Source organism: Pan paniscus, chromosome 12 (assembly GCF_029289425.2).
Source record: "Pan paniscus chromosome 12, NHGRI_mPanPan1-v2.0_pri, whole genome shotgun sequence".
NCBI lineage: Eukaryota > Metazoa > Chordata > Mammalia > Primates > Hominidae > Pan > Pan paniscus.
The window spans coordinates 99,037,073-99,056,255 of record NC_073261.2 but is presented as its reverse complement, the minus strand read 5'-3'; the positions used below and the strand labels follow the sequence as shown (position 1 = coordinate 99,056,255).

Sequence of the window (19,183 nt, the reverse complement as noted above, 5' to 3'; positions counted from 1 at the left end):
GAGATAAAAAGGAAGACAGGCAGGCAGCCCTGTGAAGACCACGTCACTGTCAGCGTGGATCAAGAGACGTCTGGAAAAGCCTATGCCTTCCCTGAGGCCAGCTGCTCCTGAGGAATTAGTTTGGGCCTGCGAAGGGGAAGGGAGGAGTGAGCCTTGCAGCCCTACACTGACAGGGCTAGGAGGGCTCCTGGTGCTCTCCATCTCTTCCTGAGCCCCAGCTACATTAGCAGAAACAGAGTCTCTCCAAAAAATGAGCAAGACCACCCTTAGCATCGGACTCCACGATTGGCACTGATAACAGTAGCTTGAGAACACTTTGCTCTTTTGGCTATCTTTCTGCACCGCCGCAATAGTGCGCATGAATGTCCTGGCTGATGTGCTCAAGAGCATCAACAATGCCGGAAAGAGAGGCAAATGGCAGGTCCTTATTAGGCTGTGGTCCAAAGTCATCATCTGGTTTCTAATTGTGATGCTGAAGTATGGTAAATTGGCGATTTTGAAATAATTGATGATCACAGCTAGGAAAACTGCTGTGAACCTCACAGGCAGGCTAAACAAGTGTAGAATGATCAGCCCCAGATTTGATGTGCAAATCAGAGATCTAGAAAAATGGCAGAATAGGTCGGGTGCGGTGGCTCACGCCTGTAATCCCAGCACTTTGGGAGGCCGAGGCAGGTGGATCACAAGGTCAGGAGATCGAGACCAGCCTGGCTAACAGGGTGAAACCCTGTCTCTACTAAAAAAGTACAAAAAAATTAGCCGGGCGTGGTGGCGGGCACCTGTAGTCCCAGCTACTCGGGAGGCTGAGGCAGGAGAATGGCTTGAACCTGGGAGGCGGAGCTTGCAGTGAGCCAAGGTTGCACCACTGCACTCCAGCCTGGGCAACAGAGGGAGACTCTGTCTCAGAAAAAAAACAAAAAAGAAAAATGGCAGAATAATCTGCTTCCATCCTGCCAGTTTGGTTTTATTGTACTGACAACCTCAGTTGGCATCATGGACCATGAAGAAGCAAGACAGCAACACATAGGAGGGAAAATCCTGGGATTCTTTTTCTAGAGATGTAATACATATTTACAAATAAAATGCTTCACGGACTCTGGTGCTTCCAAAAAAAAAGAAAAGTTCGGCCAGGCGCAGTGGCTCACGCCTGTAATCTCAGCACTTTGGGAGGCCAAGGTGGGCAGATCACGAGGTCAAGAGATCAAGACCATCCTGGCCAACATGGTGAAACCCCATCCCTACTAAAAATACAAAAATTAGATGGGCGTGGTGGTGCATGCCTGTAGTCACAGCTACTCGGGAGGCTGAGGCAGGAGAATCATTTGAACCAGGAGGTGGAGGTTGCAGTGAGCTGATATCGTGCCACTGCACTCCAGCCTGGCGACGGAGTGAGACTCTGTCTCAAAAAAAAAAAAAGTTCACTCTGCATTTGACAGAATCACACTTCCATTACCCAGGAGTAAGTTATTGGTTTAGTGCAGTCTGCAGTCCTAGCTTTACAATCTGTTTCCTCTCCACCCTTCTTAGAACAGCCAAAGGTTAAACACTGTTCTGAGCCCCTAGGGAATAGAAGCAGTTAATTTATTCATGCTACTCTATCATGTCCTTCCAAGGATCTTTCTTTCAGTTATACATCAATTTTCTTTCTCTAGATAGTGGCTCTGGCTGGGATGGGGCCCGTGGAGAGAAAGCTTGGGGCCTCACCAATTGTCTGCAGCGTGGTCAACAGCAGCTTCCAGGAGTCCCAGCTTATTAAGCAGTCTAACTGCAGCCTCTCCTCCCAGGCTCTTTGCCCACAGATAGGCCACGTGTTTGTGGGCATTAGCCCCTCCTTGAGTTCTGGCTACCTGTAAAGCAAAGTCACTCAATAATCCTGCAATACAGAGCTTCTCCCTTCTCATCTCTGACCTCGGCTTTGACAAGGATCCAGTAACTGTTCTAAATTGAACAGGAAGAGGCTGGGTGTGGTGGCTCATACCTATAATCCCAGCATTTTGGGAGGCCGAGGCAAGAGGATAACTTGAGGTCAGGAGTTCGAGACCAGCCTGGCCAACATAGTGAAACCCCATCTCTACTAAAAATACAAAAATTAGCTGGGCACGGTGGTGAGTGCCTGTAATCCCAGCTACTCGGGAGGCTGAGGCAGAAAAATTGCTTGAACCCGGGAGGTGGAGGTTGCAGTGAGCCAAGACTGTGCCACTGCACTTCAGCCTGGGTGACAGAGCGAAACTCCATCTCAAAAAATAAAATAAAATAAAAAGTTAACAGGAAGAGGGCTAAATTTCAGGGTTTCTTAACTTAGGTTAAAGTACTTAGGGTCCAAGGATAGGCTTCACCTGGTCCACAGACTCTTAAAATTATAAGTGAAGTTTTCTGTATACAGATGTGGACATGGTTCTGGCAAGAGAGACTCTGATCTTCACTACATTTTCAAAGATGCTCTGACCAATTGTGAATTAGTCACTTAAAGTGGGAAAGAAGGGCTGGGCAAGGTGGCTCATAGCTGTAATCCCAACACTTTGGGAGGCCAAGGCAGGTGGATCGCTTGAGCCCAGGAGTTCAAGACCAGCTTGGGCAACATGGTGAAAACTTGTCTCTACAAAAAAATTAAAAAATTAGCCAGCTGTGGTGGTGCGCACCTATAGTCCCAGCTACTCAGGAGGTTGAGGTGGGAGGATCGAGTGCTTAAGCCCAGGAGGTCAAGGCTGCAGTGAGCCATAATTGCACCACTGCACTCCAGCCTGGGTGACAGAGTGAGACCCTTTCTGAAAAAAAGGAAAAACGTGGGAAAGAAGGATGGATGTATCCCTCAGCGTGGCCTGAACTCCTTACCCTGTAGGCCTCTTCCCAAAGCCCACTGGCCCGGTACATGTTCACTGTTGCCTTCCATTCCTGGGCCTCGAGGTAGTGGTACTCAGCCTCCTGTAGTCGGCCTTCAGCCTCCAGCTCCTGCAGGAAGGTGAGTCAGGATGGAGAGATGGGGAGATGGAGCCTGGTTGGGGAAGAGATAGAGAGAGCCAGGAGAAGGGCTCACCTTGCCCAGATGTAGGTGTGTATCACTGAGGAGATCTGGATGGTGCTTCCCTACCAGGCGGATCATGTCATCATACAACTTGTGCTTTTTGTACATGGTGATGGCAAGATCAGGCTCTTGTACTGTCACATATAGCCTGGGGAAGGGAGATATATCTGGGGCCTCCTAGACCCGATCCCTGCTATCACTGCCTTCTGGGCAGAGGGTACACATCCTCAGGCCCCATCCCTCCTCCCAGCCTTGAAATCTCATCTCCCTCTACACCTCCTCTGGGGCCACGGCTCACCTTTCAGCCTCACGGTACTTGCCCTGCTTCTCCATTTCCTGGGCCTGAGTGATGTATAGCACTGACACATCTTCTGGTCTCATGCATTTCATCGCCAGCTGTGGAGGCACAGAGGCAAGGCAGCCTCAGATCCAATTCCCCAGGGAAGCAGGGCTTCAAGGAAACCTGCTTGTTCAGAAACTCTGAACTCTCCCAACAATCACAGGAGTTTGGGTATTGCCACTCTACTAGTGAGGTTGGGGAATTCCAAGTCCATAAGAAGCAGAGGAAGAACTATATTCTGCTAAGGTGGGAGGGTCTGCGATGCCTTGGCTGGGGCATACACTCCCATTGTAACCACTGGACTCTGAAGTGTAGGCGCAAGAACAAAGTCATCAATGTGACCAGAGGCATTAGGAGTGGTAGTTCAGATTCCCCAGCTCCCAAGCCCATCTGCTCCTTCAGAATGATAGATAGGTCTGGAAACAAGGGCCTCTCTTCATCCCTTCCTTTCCCTATGGCTAGGGATCAAAGTGGCTCAGACTGTTTTTTGGTACTCTTTGTCAGCTTTCAGGGAGCCAAGCGAAGAGGAGAAACAGGTATCAAGGAATGAGGCCACACTGCCACTAAGGCAGAGTTCTCTTATCATGAACTCCACCCATCCCTACCTTGTGGGCTTGTTCCCAACGACCAGCCTGGGTGTACATGTCTATGGCATCTTTTGTCCGATCTCCCTTAGTATAGAGCTCCTCAGCAATCTGTAGTTGATGGGAGGTAGATACAAAAGGTCAGAGCAACAGACTTAAAGCAGCTTGAATGAGGAAAGAACAAACCTTGGCTGGGATGGTGGAGAGCCTGCGATACAACCTTGTAATAATAGAGAAGAAAAGATGAGTATGGGTGTCTCATACATTCTACCATTTAAAAAGAAAGACCAGCCCCAAACAGTACAAGGACAATACAGTGGAATCCAAAAGGGCCTCACATTTCTGCAATGCAAAGCAATTTTATATCATAACTATGTTAGCATTATTCATGAAGAATCACTCACGCTGGCTGGAACACAGCTAGAGACTCACTTTATATATCTGGGGTGAAGGGCGATATCTGTGTCACACTGGAATGAAAATGGGAAAGTAAACTGTTCTCTTCCCCTTCAAGGTGATGATGCTGTTTGGAGCCCAGAAAGAAGGATCTGGTGAACTTGCCTCCACTTCCTGCTTTGGGTTCTCTCATTGTTATCCTCTACTGCATTGCCTCGTGCTGCGGAAAGGGACTCTTCCTCACCTCATACTCCTGCAGGGATGCATAGTGTTGGGCCACGAGAGGATAGTATTTGGATGCAGTGTTCCGGTCCTGTAGATCTAATATATAAATTGCCTTCTTCCACTGGCGGGCACCCAGGGCAGCCTCAATTGCCTTAATGGAGCACCTGGCAAAGTTGGGAAAGATATAAATATGTAGGATGAAAGATGAAGATGAATGGAGGTAAAAGGACCCTTTAAGCACACTTCAACCTACATTTTGAGATCTCTTCTTTAAGGCCTTGGTGTCCGTACTTGCTCCACTGCCCCTCACTTCACACCTAAATCTCCTTTACATTCCCATACTCCCATACCTGGCTTCAATGTAGTGATTAATGGCTGCATCAAGCTGCTTCTGCTGCACCAGGTGGTCCCCCCATGCCTCCTCTAGTTTCACCACCTCCACTGGGAAGGCCAATCGAGCCAGCTCTACCGCTGCCAGGGAGAGAAAAGATGCTCAGCCCAGATTTCCAGGGATGGGCCTCAGGAAAAAGGTAGGACAGGGAGATGAAGCATGGAGAATAGGTAAGAAGGGGAGGAATGGAGGACTGGAGCCAGGCATCCTGAACACACGCACCAAGAGGTGCCAGGGAACCAGATGGGCAAGAGTCCACAACAGTAAAGGATGGCTTATAGGTGGCTAGTACCTTTCATGAATGCGTTGCCTTTACGGTAGCACTCCAGGGCCTTCTGTGGATTGTGAATCTTCTCAAAGAGATCACCTGCCTGTTAACACATACCACATTACTATGATACCCCTACAACACAAAGAACTAAGTATTAGCTCCGAAAACAAGGGAACACCAGCAGTCAGGAAGCGCTCTGCACCCCAAGACTCCCCTGGGTAAGGGAAGGGTCCTGAGCTCTGGAGATAAGGGCTAGGAAAAGGAAGCCAGCATACCCTTTCGTAGAGTTCCCCCTTGATAAGGGCTGCAGTGATGTGTTCTACCAGCTCTGTGTTGGCTAGCAGTTCCTCTCGGGTCAGCACCAGCCGAGCAGCTTTGGCAGGGAGCCCAGCTTTGAGGTAGAGGCTGATGGCTGCTAGCCCATCCCCTTGGCTCTCCTGTAGTTCACCTGCTCGCTCCTCTTGCTGTGTGTCCATCAGCCACTGGTAGTAACTACGACGTAGCTTCTCCAGGGCTGGGTGCCCCTGGACATGCACAGAGGACAACTAGGAGTCACATCCCCCTTCCTACCCTTCTGCCTCCCATGCTTCTCCAATCCCTCTATAACAAGGGGAATCCTCCTGGGTCAGCAGTATCCTAACTCCTCACCACATCAAGTCCAAGCCCCAACCCTGTTCTGGTTTCTATGGCCTCCTTGACAAAAGGAGGTTTTTGAAATTGGCAGAACCAAATTCTGAACAACTGTGGAGAAGATAAAACAGGTACCTTGGCTTCAGCCACAGCGATACACTCATCCCAACGGTGTAGCTCCTGGTACATGCCCATGGCCTCCTCCACAGCATTCTAGGGGAAACAGGCAGAGCAGAGAGGGACGCCAGAAAGATATGAGGATCAGAAAGCAGCAAGCTCTCCTCAGCCTGGCTAAGATGCCAGCCCATGAGGACCAAAAGCCTTTTAACTACTATACCAACAGAAATACTGGGAAACTAAAAGAAGCTTAAGCTTCAGGGCTCCTTATTTGCACACACCCTTTCCAAGGCAACTGTTCTTTTTCTTGAGATGGAGTCTCACTCTGTTGCCGAGGCTGAAGTGCAGTCGTGTGATCTCGGGCTCACTGCAACCTCTGCTTCCTTGGCTCAAGTGATTCTCCCACCTCAGCCTCCCGAGTAGCTGGGATTACAGGCATGTGCCACCACTCCTGGCTAATTTTTTGTATTTTTAGTAGAGATGGGGTTTCACCATGTGGCCAGGCTGGTCTTGAACTCCTGACCTCATGTGATCCACCTGCCTCAGCCTCCCAGCGTGCTGGGATTACTGGTGTGAGCCACCACGCCTGGCCTAAGGCAACTGTTCTTAAAGAGAGCTCCTCAAATTGTATAAGCTTCCGGCCCACAAAACCTGGATCTACCCCTATGCACAAGAATTGCAAAGACAGGCTCTGGACTGGAGGGGAGGTAGTAGACTGCTTATGACAGAAAGTAGTAATCAAAGGCCAAAGAAGGAAGTTTGTCTAGAAAAGTAAGGACTAACACAAGAGGAGGAAATTAAGAAAAGGGTGAAATTAACTATATAAACCCCTTTGAAAGTTTTCCCCAAACCTTTGGAAGCCTAGTTCACCAGCACGCTTTCCTCCCTTGAGTTTGTACCCCCTTTTCTCTCTTTTCCCCTCATATCCCCTCTTCCATCCTGTCCCTCTTTTCCTATTACCTGTTCCAAAAAGATCATTTCAGCCAGTTTGTAGTTCTTTTCCAGCATGGCTAGACGTGCTCGGACCTGATAAAAGTCTGTTCCTTCTCCGCCCTGTGGGGGAAAAAGGAGGTTCTGATTTTTCTGTAGGTGCTGCCATTCTGTCTGTGAGGGCTGAAATTGGAAGGCCAGAAGGATGTAGAAAACAAAAGACTTGGGAAGGTAAAACACTTCATGGAGCTTAAAGGTTTGAGGTTTAGCAAAAGCAATTCTGAAATGGTCTGACTTGAGGGTAAAGGTGGGGTGGGCAGGGTAAAGGAAACTAGGGATGGCTGGAAAGCTAGGAATCATGGGGCTGAATACTAAGAGAAATCAGCTTGGGAGACAGACAGAATGAATCAGGAGCATAATACTTGCATATTCCCGGGATACTTGATCTGCAATCTCATTGGTCTCATGCAGGAATCGAGCTTTTGCTACTTGGCCCAAAGCAGAAAAGCACCTATGGCATGGAAGCAATAACATTAATAGTAATATTATTATAGAATCATCATTAATTCATTGGTTCAGCAAATACAAATTGATGTACATCTATGATGTGCCAGGCAATGTCTTGTCACTGGAGACATATAGAGACTAAGGAAGATGAGGGCCTTGCTCTCAGAGAACTTCCATTCTGGTGGAGACAAATAATTAGTAAAATTGGAGATAATAAAAAATAAAATAAAGTAATGTAATATTACAGATCAAGCTTGTTCAACCCATGGCCCAAGATGGCTTTGAATGTGGCCCAACACAAATTCATAAACTTTCTTAAAACATTATGAGATTTTTTTGTGATTCTTTTCTCTCTTTTTTTTTTTTTTTAAGCTCATCAGCTATCATTAGTGTTAGTATATTTTATGTGTGGCCCAAGATAATTCTTCTTCCGACGTGGCTCAGGGAAGCCAAAGATTGGATACCCCTGTTATAGATAGTGACTGAAGGGGCCACTTAAGTTGGTAGTTGGAGGTCTCTCTGATGAACTGACATTTGAGCTGAGACCTGAATACAAGAAAAAGCCAGTCATGGCAGGATGGGGAAAAGTTATTCCTGGAGAGCGAACAGCTAGCGTTAAGGCTCTATAGCAGGTATGAGCTTGGCACACTCACAGAGCCAAAAGGATGCCAGTGTGGTTGGAGACTAATGGGCAAGCAGGAAGCTGGCATGAGAAGGAAGCAGAGGCCAAAAAACTTCAGGGCTAAGGCCACACAAGGAGTTTGGGTTTTATACTAAGTAAAACAGTAAGCTAATGGAAGGTTCCAGTCATGAAAATGACACAATCTATGTTTAAAAAAATGACCTCAGCTGCTCTGGGATGAATAGATGGTAGGGGTACAAGAAATAGTATCAGTGCGACTAATTAAGAGGCTGTGCAATATTGCAGGTGGGAGATGGCAGTGGTCTGCACAAGGATGGAGACATCAGGATGTGTTTTGAAGACAGAGTCCTTAGGACTTGCTGATAATCTACATGTGGGAAGTCTGGAGAAAATGGGATCAAGGATGATTCCTAGCCAAAATGGCAGCAGGTGACATTTATCGAGCACTTTGCACAGATTCTCTCATCACTCCTTCATCACCAATATCCTTACCATCTTCTTTATCATCATATGAGGCAAATACTATTATTAACCCTATTCTACACAGAGAAAATCAAGAAGCCAAGGTTTGTGAAGGTCAAATAACCTCTCTATGGTTATATAAGTTGGTAATTGGAACCAAGATTTGAACTCAAGGAGTCTGGAGTCCCAAGTTTGTCCTGTGAACTGCACTCCTATACCAAACCTGGATTATACACATATGCATAGATTGAAGGGTATGAATAGTAAAAAAATGCTAAAGGGAACCTAGTTACAAGAAGGGGCAGTAAAAATAATAAAAGACATACTCTTGTTTTTTCACTTTTTTTTTTTTTTTTTGAGATACGATCTCGCTCATCAGCCAGGCTGGAGTGCAGTTGCATGATCTCAGCTCACTGCAACCTTTGCCTCCCGGGTTCAAGTGATTCCTGTGCCTCAGCCTCCTGAATAGCTGGGACCACAGGTGCGCATCACCATGCCCGGCTAATTTTTGTATTTTTAGTAGAGCTGGGGTTTTGCCATGTTGGCCAGGCTGCTCTCAAACTCCTGGCTTCAAGTGATCTGCCCACCTCGCCCTCCCAAAGTGCTAGGATTACAGGCATGAGCCGCCGTGCCCAGCCAAGACATATATTTTTTTTTTTTTTGAGACAGAGTCTTGCTCTGTCACCCAGGCTGGAGTACAGTGGTGCAATCTCAGCTCACTGCAACCTCTAACTCCTGGGTTCAAGCAATTCTCCTGCCTCAGCCTCCTCAGTAGCTGGGATTACAGGCGCCCGCCACTACGCCTGGCTAATTTTTGTATTTTTAGTAGAGACGGGGTTTCACCATGTTGGCCAGGCTGGTCTTGAACTCCTGACCTTGTGATCTGCCCACCTCAGCCTCCCAAAGTGCTGGGATTACAGGCATCAGCCACCACGCCTGGTCAAGGCATACTCTTATAATCTAGGATGGGAGAGTGTTTGGAATATTGTACTGCAGAAGGGCTCTATGCTATTTGCTGGCAGTGGGAAGGGAGGGAGTACCTTAACACCGGATTGGAGTAGCCCACAGGGAAAATACTCATGTGATTATCCCTCCTAGCTGCATGGCACCTCTGTTCTACATGTCTACCTCACCTCTCCGCAATGTGTAGTTGCCTTGCCTCTAGTGCCAGTTTACTCAAGGTTTTCCACATTGCCTCTGTTTCTGGGGTCATTTCCAGAGTCTCTAAGAAGGCTGTTGCCCTGGAAAGGGAAGGAAGCAAAGCATAATGAATGAGGAATGGGTTAGGAAGATACAGCAGAAGACTGGTGATGGGGCAAGGGGAGGGGGAAGGGCCATCTTTGTCTCATCTCCTCCCAGGATCACTGGATCCTTATTAGTGCTGGCCAGTTTTACACCCCACCCCAGGTCCTCCCCTCTCAGAACCAGACTCTCCCACCACCTCACTGGTTATTGGCCAGCCTCTCACCGGATGTAGTTGCCATCATCAATGGCTGTTCCAAACTCGATGAGGCCCTCATCCAATGTGTAGGCAACAGTAGTCACACCTTCCATCACCATCACCTCGGTCTTTCCCCCGCCCCGCTCCAGACCTATAACATCACCCTGTAAAAGTTTATCCCCCCACCCACCGCAATTTCAGGTTAGTTTCCACTGAATCAATTATAGAAAAGACCCACCCTCATCCGACCCAGTCAGTGGTCAAGAGAGTCACAGCGGCCCTGATTTTCCTAACATTTTAGTTTCTCTCAAGCATAAAAAAATACTTCATTTATAGCAATATCCTTGGGTTAAAGCATACTCCTATGACAGCACCAACTCTTGGAGGTATAAAGTGTGGCATTCACTTCTGCTTCCAGCAGTACCATAAGAGTAAGATATTCTTAAGGGATCTCTCATTAAAATATGACTTGAACCTGGAACATACTTTTTAATGCATTGCTTGGGCTTACTTGAAGAAATCACTAAGAATATTCCCTACCCATATCCTACCCTTCTCTCTCAGAAAAAGACAGACTGAAAGAAAAAGGTCAATAAGCTAAATCCTGAGCAAGAAAAAAAAGAAAGTGAGCAAATGAGAAAAGTACAGTTGTCCTGAAAGCAAATGCAGTGTCATGAGAATAAACCTCAGGCCCTCCAGCAGGATGGGGAGTCTGAATTTGAAAATCCTTAATTAAACCTAGGATCCACTCTTTAGTAAAGGGAACAAAAGAAATGGTTACAGATCATTAATATGCCTGATTCCTGCAGAAGCAAGACCGAATCATCACTGGAGGAGAACATATCCATTTTAAGCCCTCAGGATTCCAAAAAAATACATTCAAAGCAACATGAGCTCACAATAAAAAGGAAAAAAATACAAGGAAACCAACCACTATGAAAAAGTAAACAATAACTACAAACAACAGTTTTAGACCTTCAAGAATTTCAGATATTAAAAATAACAGTTAAAGGCCGGGCTCGGTGGCTCATACCTGTAATCCCAGCACTTTTCGAGACCAAGGTGGGAGGAGCACTTGAGCTCAGGAGTTCAAGACCAGCCTGGGCAACATAGCGAGACCTCATCTCTACTGAAAAAAAAAAAAAAATTATCTGGGTGTGGTTGCATGTGCCTGTAGTCCCAGCTACTCAGGAGGCTGAGGTGAGAGATCACTTGAGCCCAGGAGTTTGCTCATGCAGTGAGCCATGATCATGCCACTTCACAGCCTGGGTGACAAAGTGAGACCCTGTTTTTTTGTTTCATTTTGTTTTTGTTTTGTTTTTAAGCCCAGTTATGGAATATAAAATAATTATTTATGAAGCACCTAAATACCTTAAAAGATGAAATGAAAAATTAAGCAAGGAATAAGAAATTATCAATATGGCCAGGCAGACTGGAGAAATAATCAAATAAAACTTAAAGAAAAATTTAATATTTGAAGTAAAAAACTCAATGTACAGTTTAAATAGCAGATTAGACAATGATAAAAAGCAAATTAATGAATCGAAACAGATCTAAAGAAATTATCCAGAGGCCAGATGCAGTGGCTCATGCCTGTAATCCCAGCACTTTGGGAGGCTCAGGCAGGAGGACTGCTTGAGCCCAGGAGTTTGAGACCAGCCTGGGAAATACAGTGAGAACTTGTCTTTACAGAAAATTGAAAAAAAAAAAAAAAAAAAAAAAAAGCAGGGCATGGTGGCATACGCCTGTAGTGGCATACGCCTGTAGTCCCAGCTACTCAGGAGGCTGAGATAGGAGTATAGCTTGAGCCCAGGAGGTCGAGGCTGCAGTGAGCCAAGATCACGCCACTGCACTCCAGCATGGGACAACAGAATGAGACCCTGTCTCCAAAAAAAAAAAAAAAAAAAGGAAATTATCCGGAATGAAGCATGGAGCAGGAAGAAAGAAACTATGAAAGAGAAATTAAAAATGTAAAACAAGAAATCTAACATTTGCCTAACTAGAGTTCTGAAGAGACTAGAGAATGGCTGAGGAGAAGAACGTTCAAAGAGATAATAACTAAGAAACTTCCAAGAGTGATGAAAATATGTGTATTCATAAACACAGGAAACACAATCTATACTAAGCAGGATAAATTTTAAAAATTTATGGCTGGGTGCAGTGGCTCATGCCTGTAATCCCAGCACTATGGGAGGCTGAGGCTGGCGGATCACAAGGTCAGGAGACTGAGACCACCCTGGCCAACACGGTGAAACTCCATCTCTACTAAAAATACAAAAAATTAGCTGGGTGTGGTGGCATGCGCCTGCAGTTCCAGCTACTTAGGAGGCTGAGGCAGGAGAATTGCTTAAACCCGGGAGGAAGAGGTTGCAGTAAACCAAGATTGTGCCACTGCACTCCAGCCTGGATGACAGAGCAAGACTCTGTCTCAAAAAAAAAAAAAAATTATATCTAGACACATTGTAGTGAAACTTCAAAACACCTAAGAAAAAGAGAAGATTTGTTTGTTTGTTTGTTTCTGAGACAGAGTCTTACTCTGTCGTTCAGGCTGGAGTGCAGTGGTACAACCTCGGCTCATTGCAACATTTGCCTCCCAGGTTCAAGCAATTCTCATGCCTCAGCCTCTCGAGAAGGTAGGATTACAGGAGCACGCCACCATGCCCAGGTAATTTTTGTTCTTTTTAGTAGAGATGCGGTTTCGCCATGTTGGCCAGGCTGGTCTTGAACTTCTGGCCTCAAGTGATCCGCCTGTCTCAGCCTCCCAAAGTGCTGGAATTATATGTGTGAGCCACTGTGCCCGGTCCTAAAAAAGAAGACTTTAAAAGAAACCAAAGAGAGGCCAGGCACGATGGCTAACGCCTGTAATCCCAGCACTTTGGGATGCTGAGGCGGGCAGATCACGAGGTCAGGAGATCAAGACCATCCTGGCTAACACGGTGAAACCCCATCTCTATTAAAAATACAAAAAATTAGCCGGGCGTGGTGGCAGGCGCCTGTAGTCCTAGCTACTCGGGAGGCTGAGGCAGGAGAATGGCATGAACCCAGGAGGCGGAGGTTGCAGTGAGCTGAGATCACGCCACTGCACTCCAGCCTGGGCAACAGAGCGACACTCCGTCTCAAAAAAAAAAAAAAGAAAAAAAAAAAGAGAAACCAAAGAGAAAAGACAGATCACCTGTACAGAAATGGCTGATGATAAATTTTTCCGAACAACAATGGAAGTCAATCAATGAAACAACATTTACAAATTAAGAAAAATTAACTGTCAATCTAGAACTGGGTACTGAGTCCAAGCATCTTTTCAGAACAAAGGCTAGATAAAAACATGTTCAGATAATGAAAAACTGAAAATTTATCATCTTTCACTAAAGAAATTTCTAAATAAGGCTGGGCGCAGTGGCTCATGTCTGTAATCCCAGCACTTTGGGAGCCTGACGGAGGCGGATCACTTGAGGTCAAGAGTTCGAGACTAGCCTGGCCAACATGGTGAAACCCGTCTCTACTAAAAATACAAAAATAGCCAGGCATGGTGGCATATGCCTGTAATCCCAGCTTCTCAGGAGGCTGAGGTGGGAGAATCACTTGAACCTGGGAGGTGGAGGTTGCAATGAGCCAAGATCGTGCCACTGTACTCCAGCCTGGGCAACAGAGTGAGACCCTGTCTCAAAAAACAAAAAACAGAAACAAAAAACTTCTAAATAATATTCTTCAGGAAGAAGAAAAGTCATTCCAGAGGGAAGATTAGCATTGCAAGAAAAGGTAAACAAAGGAACTGGTACCTTGATGGTAAATCTAAATGAATCCTGTCTTATAAAATAATCAGGCAGGGCGTGGTGGCTCATGCCTGTAATCCCAGCACTTTGGGAGGCCAAGGCGGGTGGATCACCTAAGGTCAGGAATTCGAGATCAGCCTGGCCAACATGGCGAAACCTCATCTCTACTAAAAATACAAAAATTAGCTGGGCATGGTGACAGGTACCTGTAATCCCAGCTACTTGGGATGCTGAGGCAGGAGACTCTCTTGAATCCAGGAGACAGAGGTTGCAGTGAGCCGAGATGACGCCACTGCACTCCAGCCTGGGTGACAGAGAGACTCTGTCTCAAATAAAATAAAATAATCATGCCTAACTTTGGAGACAAAATAAGATTAGAACTAAAATACTGGACAACAATGACAAAGGGGAGAAGATGAAAGTTAAAGTCTTGTATTGTTTGCAGGGGAGTGGTTAGATGCTGATTAACTTTAGACTTTGTTCATTTAACTACATGTTAAACTTTCAAGGTAACCTCTACAGAAACAGGACATATAACTTTCAAACCCAAAATGTGGAGAAAATAAAAGGTGTTTAAAGAAATTAAACACAAAATTAGCTGGACATGGTGGCATGCACCTGTAGTCCTAGCTGTACAGGAGGCTGAGGCAGGAGGATTGGCTGAGCCCAGGAGCCTGAGGCCGCAATGAGCTATGACTGTATCACTGCACTCCAGCCTGGGAGATAGTGTGAGACCCTGTCTCAGAAAGAAGAGAGAGAAAGAGAGAGAGAAAAAAAAAGAGAGGAAGAAAGAGTAAAAGAGAGAAGGAGAGAAAGAGAAAGAGAAAGAAAAAGAAAGAAAGAAAGAAAGAACTAAACAAATAAATTTTAGACCCTAATCAGTTTAAAATGAGGTAAAAAGGAGATTTTAAAAAGGTATGGAAAAGGACAAAAAGAAAGCATCAAGCGCTCTACCCATACACACACACTCCTAGCCTAGCACAGGAGCCTGCCTCTCGTTTTCTCTGGCTCCTCCCAGATTTTGGAAGACTACTGGGTATGTATGATGTTGTGGTAGGACAGGAGAGAAGAGCTGATCTGTAATTTGAGAAAAAAAGGCACTTTGAATGGCTTATAACGGAGAATCAGCACAGAAGGAGATGACATTAGAACTGCCTCTCCTATCAGGGATCTTCCAGCCTACAGGGATCTCCATATTATGACCTGGTGACTTCCCGGGGCCACTGTAATGAACCCATACTCCAAGGGTCTAATATAATGTCAGGAATCTGAAAAAGGATGGTTCTGGGGGCTGGTCCATAAGTCTAAGCTTTATTTGCCAATTCTATCACAGAGATTAAGGGTGGTGGACACAGAAAACCAAGTAGCCTTCAGAGTCTCCTCATGGCTCTAATTAATCAGCTCAATACCACATCTGAGGGCCCCTAGTGTCCAACATACCCTAATAGTGAACATGGTGACTCTCTCAGGTGCCTCAATGTTGTACCATACACACAGACTGTTTCGGTTCTGAGCTACCAGCACATCACTTCCTGGGACCCACTGCACATAGGAGCAGAAGTTGAGGATCATTGTCTTAGAGCAGCTTTCAATATCATACAGATGCAACTGAAAAAAGAAAAGGCAGGTAACACAATTAGAAAGGGATGTGGGGTTGTCTCCTGCTTTTGACCATTTTCCTAATGGTGAGATGTGGTGAGCTAACCCACCACTCAGGTTCATGCTGCATTTCAAAGCTTACTGACCTGCTTTCTGCTGAGCTGGTATATCCTAACTCTGGTCAAGTAAGAGATGACCCATAGAACAAAGATCTACATCCCAGGAATTTTAAGTTAGGTGAAGGTCAGACTTTCCTTCTTGAAATAACTCTGGGCCAGAGTTACCAGCTTGGATTACAAATGGCAGGCCACTAGAAAAATTAAATTATCCAGAAATTTGTGATGTGGCTTTCACTGAAATGAAAAGTCATCAGGTTGTCTCTTTGATCTGAGGTTGAAGACTCTGGTGCTACCATATTGGGATGAGAATCAATGAGGGACGAAGAGGCTGTCCTCCAGCCAGTTCATGCTATCAGATAAGCGTGGCTGAAAAGCACTGGACAGCAGGTCTAGGTGAAGGTCAGCTAGGCATGAGGAGGAGGAATGCAGGGTTAAGGAAGTTTCCTGAGGGCACAGACTGTGAATAGTAAGAGACACCAACTTCCAAACTCCCTTCTTGACTTTGTTGCCATAATACAATCACCTCTGAGGTCATACAGGATTGCTGGGCGCATGGCTCAACACCTGTAATCCCAGCACTTTGAGAGGCAGAGGCGGGCAGATCACCTGAGGCCAGGAGGTCAGGAGTTCGAGACCAGCCTGGCCAACATGGTGAAAACCCATCTCTACTAAAAATACAAAAATTATCTAGGTGTGGTGGCACGTGCCTGTAGTCCCAGCTACTGGGGAGGCTGAGGCAGGAGAATCACTTGAACCCGGGAGGCAGAAGTTGCAGTGAGCCCAGATTGTACCACTGCACTCCAGCCTGGGTGACAGAGTGAGACACTGTCTCCAAAAAAAAAAAAAAAAGAGGTAATAAAGGATGGGTTTTGCTATCAGTTTTGGTATCAGCTACAGAGAATGTTGATTATTCTGTGCCTTCTGCCATGTTGATGACACAGCAAAGACAATGTGCTCCATCCTGCCTCCCTCAGTCCCTGGTGGCAGCTTGTCTCACACCCTCTGTGGGCCAGCCAATGCCTAAGGCCTTAGTAGCTCTTCTCACACGAAGTTTCCGGTCCCTGAAGAGGAGCTTGTGTCCAGTCTCATTAAGTTCCAGCCAATCCACACGGCTCTCATGACTGACGGTGCCAATGTTGTAGCCACCAATCAGATCCACTATAGAATAAAGGAGACAGGGTTAAGAAGAGAGATTCCACACATGTACATAGTATGGCCAACACACATAATTTTGCTAGGATGCCTAGGAAGCTAGGTCTCTTTTAGAATTGTAGAGGTTTTGTTTAACTATGTTGTTAACTCAAAAGGTCCAGACCCACAGAAATGTCATCACTCTCTGGGGCTTATGGAGTTACCTCAGAGCAGACTAGAACTATTGAGCAAGTGGCTTCTCCTACTCACAGAATCCCCTCGAAGGCAGCACTGAGCACATTAAAGATAAGCCTGATACAATACAGCAGTGAGACAAGGCTGATGAATCAATGACCTTGATGGTCACATGCTCTAAGAAGTCACCCGTATATTTGAATGCCTACTGTGTAAGAGCACTGCAAGGGTGGATGGTGGGGAAGGCAACAGACAAACCTCTGACTAAAGTTAGGCTGGTCACTGCAGAGGATGAATATTTTAGTTTGGTTTGAATCTTCTAGACATTATCAGAAACTATCACATTTAGAGCAGACCAATTAGGGTTGGCTGGGATGGTTTCAGGGGGTCTCTTGATCAAAGCCTATTTATAAGTTTTAGTGATATCCATTATTAATGAACAATGGGCCTCACTTTGTTATATATGCTTAAGCTAAAGACCAAATGTCCACTGGTGTCCATAATTGTGAAGACCAATTTAAAAAACAATCTTCCTTTAATTAAAAAGTAAAATCGGCAGGGCATGGTGGCTCATGCCTGTAATCTCAGCACTTTGGGAAGCCGAGGTGGGCAGATCACCTGAGGTCAGGAGTTGGAGACCAGCCTGGCCAACATGGTGAAACCCTGTCTCTACTAAAAATACAAAAAAAAATTAGCCGGGTGTGGTGGCTGGCACCTGTAGTCCCAGCTACTCGGGAGGCTGAGGCGGGAGAATGGCGTGAACCCGGGAGGCAGAGCTTGCAGTGAGCTGAGATCGCGCCACTTCACTCCAGCCTGGATGACAGAGCAAGACTCTGTCTCAAAAAAAAAAAAAAAAAAAAGGAAAATGATACAGCCATATTTTTTTTTTTCTCCCGCCTCAGCCTCCTGAGTAGCTGGGACTACAGGCGCCAGCCACCACGCTCGGCTAATTTTTTGTATTTTTAGTAGAGACAGGGTTTCACCATGTTAGCCAGGATGGTCTCAATCTCCTGACCTCGTGATCCGCCTGTCTCAGCCTCCCAAAGTGCTGGGATTACAGGCGTGAGCCACTGCGCCTGGCCGATAAAGCCACATTTTAATGCCCCAATTATAAGTAGAATCAGAGTTCTAGAGTGGCGACGGCCCTAACTCCTCAGAACCCTGAAATTATACACAAAATTATGTGTGTACAGTATATATTTTTCTCTGAGAAGGTCTACGATTTTAGATACTCCAAAGGGTTGATAGCCCAAAAAAGTTAAGAGAAGAACTTTTTTTTTTTTTTTTTTTTTTTTTTCCCCGAGACAGAGTTTCACTCTTCTCACCCAGGCTGGAGTGCAGTGGCACGATCTCGGCTCACTGTAACCTCCACCTCCCGGATTCAGGCGATTCTCCTGCCTCAGCCTCCCGAGTAGCTGGGATTATAGGCACCCGCCACCATGCCCGGCTAATTTTTGTATTTTTAGTAGAGATGGGGTTTCACCATGTTGGTCAGGCTGGTCTCGAACTCCTGACCTCAGGTGATCCGCCCGCCTCGGCCTCTCAAAGTATTGGGATTACAGGCATGAGCCACCGTACCCGGCCTTGAACTCTGTCATTTTACATACATTGAAAATGAGACCTACAGAGTGAAATTGCTTGTCCAAGTTCTCACAACTCATTTTTGCTGCTCGAATATTAGGCCTCTTGGTCTACATTATTGTTTCCATTATAGATACCTACATTTCTGAGTGCAGAAACCTAATGTGAAATATAATATTCATGAAATGTGCAACTATTTTGAGAATGGACTCATGTATATGGAAACTTGATTTGTGACAGAGATTGCATTACAAATTAGTGGGTGAAGAATGGACTTTCAACAAATGGTTAAACATATGGAAAAAAATAAAATTAGATCGCTACCCACGTTATACATAAAAACAAATTCCAGGTGAAAAGCAAAATTTAAAAATGTTAAAATATAGGAGGGAATAGGAAAGGATTTCTTAAATTAGACTTAAAGCATCATAAACTATTTTCTTTTTCTTTTCTTTTTTTTTTTGGAGACGGAGTTTCACTCTTGTCACCCAGGTTAGAGTGCAGTGGCACAATCTCAGCTCACTGCAACCTCCACCTCCCCGGTTCAAGTGATTCTCCTGCCTCAGCCTCCCGAGTAGCTGGGATTACAGGTGCCCTCCACCATGCCCGGCTAATTTTTGTATTTTTGGTAGAGACGGGGTTTCACCATGTTGGCCAGGCTGGTCTTGAACTCCTGACCTCAGGTGATCCGCCTACCTTGGCCTACCAAAGCGCTGGGATTACAGGCATAAGTCACTGTGCCCGGCCTCAAACTGGTTTTTTTTTAAGTGAAAAAAAAAGGACTATTTTAAAGTGAAATGTCTGAACAGTAAAAGACTCCCAAAAGGAG

The 19,183-nt window shown here is 45.8% G+C and overlaps 1 protein-coding gene across 2 annotated transcripts in view; it reads right to left on the bottom strand.

Annotated features, from left to right (window-relative positions):
- IFT172 (intraflagellar transport 172) overlaps positions 1–19,183 on the bottom strand; it is a 44,196-nt gene that overhangs the window by 10,113 nt on the left and 14,900 nt on the right. For both annotated transcript variants that reach the window (XM_003827109.5, XM_034952842.3), the window contains 16 exons: positions 16,493–16,605; positions 15,170–15,337; positions 9,987–10,123; positions 9,652–9,759; positions 7,333–7,417; positions 6,937–7,029; positions 5,995–6,072; positions 5,505–5,753; positions 5,251–5,329; positions 4,918–5,038; positions 4,587–4,731; positions 3,968–4,057; positions 3,321–3,418; positions 3,035–3,170; positions 2,833–2,949; positions 1,705–1,847 (listed from right to left, as the gene is read on the bottom strand). In XM_003827109.5, coding sequence (XP_003827157.2) covers positions 1,705–1,847; positions 2,833–2,949; positions 3,035–3,170; positions 3,321–3,418; positions 3,968–4,057; positions 4,587–4,731; positions 4,918–5,038; positions 5,251–5,329; positions 5,505–5,753; positions 5,995–6,072; positions 6,937–7,029; positions 7,333–7,417; positions 9,652–9,759; positions 9,987–10,123; positions 15,170–15,337; positions 16,493–16,605 — 1,960 coding nt within the window. The remainder of the gene's footprint in view (positions 1–1,704; positions 1,848–2,832; positions 2,950–3,034; positions 3,171–3,320; positions 3,419–3,967; positions 4,058–4,586; positions 4,732–4,917; positions 5,039–5,250; positions 5,330–5,504; positions 5,754–5,994; positions 6,073–6,936; positions 7,030–7,332; positions 7,418–9,651; positions 9,760–9,986; positions 10,124–15,169; positions 15,338–16,492; positions 16,606–19,183) is intronic.